Source organism: Lipotes vexillifer, unplaced genomic scaffold, assembly GCF_000442215.2.
Source record: "Lipotes vexillifer unplaced genomic scaffold, Lipotes_vexillifer_v1.1 scaffold977, whole genome shotgun sequence".
Classification (NCBI taxonomy): Eukaryota; Metazoa; Chordata; class Mammalia; order Artiodactyla; family Lipotidae; genus Lipotes; species Lipotes vexillifer.
The window spans coordinates 3,854,015-3,858,053 of NW_006783088.1; the positions used below are offsets into that span (position 1 = coordinate 3,854,015).

The 4,039-nt window shown below is 50.5% G+C and overlaps 1 protein-coding gene across 1 annotated transcript in view; it reads right to left on the bottom strand.

Moving 5' to 3' along the window:
- Positions 1-3,382, bottom strand: part of CRY2 (cryptochrome circadian regulator 2) — a 32,000-nt gene extending 28,618 nt beyond the window's left edge. Inside the window, exon 1 of the mRNA XM_007455797.1 lies at positions 3,083-3,382. Coding sequence (XP_007455859.1) covers positions 3,083-3,297 — 215 coding nt within the window. The 5' untranslated portion in view covers positions 3,298-3,382. The remainder of the gene's footprint in view (positions 1-3,082) is intronic.
- Between the last annotated feature and the right edge of the window lie 657 nt (positions 3,383-4,039).

Sequence of the window (4,039 nt, forward strand, 5' to 3'; positions counted from 1 at the left end):
AGTAGGGAAAGAAAGGTAATGAGAAACTGCAAGGGCCATTTTTAAATCTAGAAGAGGCTCACACCCCCTCTTTTGTTTTGGTTCTCACTACAGTACACTTCCTTCTAGACGCAGTAAATTTGGGGAAGGTGGGGCTGGGGAAAACGGCAAAGGGTTCAGCTAACTAGTGCTTGGCAAAAAAATGTCCTGAGGCTCAAATGCTACAATTAGCCTATAAACTTCCCACTACCACCAAGGCAAGGAGTATGCAAGCCCTTCTCCTATGCTAATAAATGTACAGGTTCTTGGTTGCCTTTCACTGTCCACTTTTACTCTTAGGAAGGGCCATTCATGGTTATTTGAATCTGACTTATCTGCTGAAAAACGCTGTGTGGGAGTCAGTGTAGGAAGTGCAGGAGGATAACAGAGATACAGATTTTGGTTCCCCCAAACTCTTGCAGATGGCCCAGGGCCCACTCTTCTGAGGGAGGCTTCTCAGAGGCAGCAACTGAAATATTTACAGAGCTAGAATGTTACGCTGCAGCACAATTCTCCCAGGTCACTTCCAGATCCAGAAACAGCCACTGGAAGATTACACATATTGTAGTTACACAGAGGTACAGCTGGCTCCACCACTCCCCCTAACACCCAATCGAGTGCATAAAACAGTCTGCAGTTCTGCCCTCGCTCTGAACCTGGGAGCAAAGCATATGGCGGGGGTGGTATGAATGTGTCTGTGCCCAGCCCCAGGAGCAGTTATCCTATTTGGTCTGTTTTGTGTGATTTCACCTCTTTCTTCTGATGCCAAAACAAATCAGACTTCTTGCCAATGCACTGCAATACATATCCCAAGCTGTCGGGCTCAGGTCTGGGGTTCTCTAGTCCAGTGCTTCTCTGGCTTTGCTGCACATCACACCTTTAAAGACCCTAATGCTCAGACCATAACCCAGAACAATAAAATCAGAATTGGGAGAGAAGGGGGCCCAGACATCTTTTAAAGAACCTTAAATGATTCCCATGTGCAGCAAGGTTAAGAACCACTGCTCTAGTCTGTCCCCCTATTTTATTTACTTCATGGCATTAGTTCTACTAAATTAAGGTTGTTTACTTGTCTTGCGCCATGCAAACGTAGGTTCCAGGAGCTCTGGACACCACATCTGCTTGTTCACTGCTATTTCCCTAGCAGCACCTAGAGCAGTGTGCCTGGCAGATACTAGGAACTCATTAAATAATTGCTCAATTAACATCTGCATTCCTACACAGCCTCTGACTTCAGGATTTGACACAGGCATCTGAACTGCCACATTCCTTTTCTATCTCACTCACTCAAAAGCACAATCACAAAAGGGTGACCCACAAAACTCCTAGGTTCTAGCGAATCTGAGTTTAATCTGCAACAGAGTTTTGTTGTTGATCTGTAATTTCCACTACCACAAAGGAGTAGGCAGTCCTATGCAATGTCCTCCAAAACCCCAAAAAAGGAGAAACTCCGTGACAACGCAGCAAGCAAGCAGTCTGGATTCCATTTACTCTGCTCTGATTGGCACACTGCCACTGGGAGAGGGGCAAAGTCTCAGGCTTAGTCCATGCTAGGGATGGCCAGTCATTTGAGGGTGTTTGTCAAACCCAACCTCCTATCTATAGAAACTGAAGCAGAGGCAGAGCAATAGAGCAGCTGAAAATTGTGTGGGCAGGCTCTCCACAGGACTATCTTTAGTTGTTCCCTCAATATAAATGGGTCAGGAGGGGGGCATTTAATAGATCCACTGCTAGGGACATTCACTCTCCTAGCAGGGCACACACACCTTGGTGAGGAAAGAATGGTGGAGAGCCAGCATATCCTGGGAATAACCCTGCCTCTCGAGCAACAAGGTCACAAGCAAACATGCTCCAAAACAACGCAAACAAACCAAAGGACTACTGAGGGGCATGTTAAAGAGAGATGGGAACACAATGTCTCAGAACTCCTTGGTTTTAAATACTCGTTAAAGAGAAAACCCATCAACTACCTATCTGTTAATCTTCTCCCATGATCCTGTCCACTTCATCTCCTGGGAATCATCAAAGAGGGACCCTTGCTATCACAGCTTTCCTGGTCCCTAATCTTAGTACATCAGTTGATAAAAATCGAATCTATAATGGCTCAACCGTCCTTTAAAAACAATCTCATGAGAAGAGGAGGAAGGGACACTTTGGTTCCTTTTTTTTTTTTTCCTCTAGCAAGCCCACAGCTGCTGAGGGAATTCTCCAAAATGGATTAAGTACTGCTCTCTGCTCTCCAGCTCCGGATACAAAGTGCCTCTAACTGAACATGCCCTTGAGGTCTTTATCTATAATGAAGGGGAGACAGCACTTGCCCTATCTAATGCTAAACCAGAGTCTCTAGACGCCTCCAGAAACAGCATGATCTTGGTGGAGGGAAGGCAGGATGGTTGAAAAAATGGATTCAAACAAACCACAGGCTTACAGATGACCTTCATGAGCACAGCAATGCGCTCTTTACTTGAAGAACGCAGGCATCTGCCGTGCTATCAATTCAGAAACCCATCCCTTAACTGACTCACTCTGTTATAAAGCAGAAACTAACACACCATTGTAAAGCAATTATACCCCAATAAAGATGTTAAAAAAAAAAAAAGAAACCCATCCCTGCCCTCACACCACAATAGCTCCTGTCCTCCCCCTCCCCCCGCCCCAGTGCACCCCTAAGAGCCCTAGACAAGGAGTCCCTGTTCTGCCTCTCACTGGCTGCAACTCCTTGAGCACGTCAACTTTGTGTCTCTAGGGCTCAAGAGTCTCATCTGTAAAATGGGGATCATGCTCTGTCCCACAGGAATGTCGTGAGGACCAAGGAGGATAACACGCAGTGAGAGCGCGCGGTGTCAGAAGCTGAGCCCTGGTCCACCCAGGCTATTACTAATTGCTTCCCTCTTCCCGACTTCTCCCCTCTGGAGACTCGGCTCCGTCCCCCTGCCCCACCTCCTTCAGGCCGGGGTCTTTCGGGAGAGGGGACTGGGGGCCAGAGCCTCCCTTTCCGAGGATGGGTGCCCCAGAGGCCAGGCTGCGTCCCCCGGACCCGCGAACCCGCCCCGGGCCCCCTCACCTCCATCGGTTGATCCCGACTGAGGAGGAGGCCGCGAACCAAGGGTCGAGGATGTAAACGCAGCGCATACAGTGCGCCCCGCGCACGGCCGCCTGCAGCGCCGGGTTATCATGGAGCCGCAACCCCTTGCGGAACCAGTGCACTGAGGAAGCGCCTTCCGCGCGGGCCGCCGGCGCCTGGGCCGCCACTGCCGTGGTAGCCACAGCCGCCGCCATCACCGCCCTGACTGCTCTGGCCACCGCTGCTCCGCCCCCATAGACACCGCGGGCCCCGCCCCCAGCCCGCCCAGTGACCTATGACGCTTCCGTTCCTCTCTGGGTCCCCGCCCCCTGTACCTGGAGCCCATCTGCTATTGGCTGGGCGCCTCCCGCCCGGCGATTGGCTCTGAGGCGCCCAGTCTGGCCCCGCCCCCTCACGTTCCCACCATGTGTGGGCTCGCTGGGGAGGAGCCCGAGGGCTGGGCGGGTGACGCAGGCTGGCGCTCCCCAGGGAGGTCTGGGCTTGGACCGAGTCCGGAGGGACTGTGGATCCCAGGCTTGCCGCTGGAAGCTGTGTGGGCTGGCGGGGTTGCTGTGACTCCAGAAAGTGAATTACACGACGAACAACCGGCCGTCCTACATCATCGTCGTCATCAATATCATCATCATCTACCTCACACTATACATCATTACAACATTCTACTACAGCCGCCATTTATTGAGTGCATTATATATGCCAAGCAACATGATAATACCCTTACATTGACTGTGCCATTTACTACTCAGTTCAGCCCAGTTGCATTCATTCAACGAACCCTAGTGAAAGAGCTGTTATTATTCTCATTTTACGGACAAAAAAACCTGAGGCTGCCGCAGGGTGAGTGACTTGCTCAGTATCATAACGGTAATAAAAGGATTCTACCCCGATTATTGTGAATCCGAAGCTTCTGCTTTTACCTACAAAGCTACACTTGCGTCT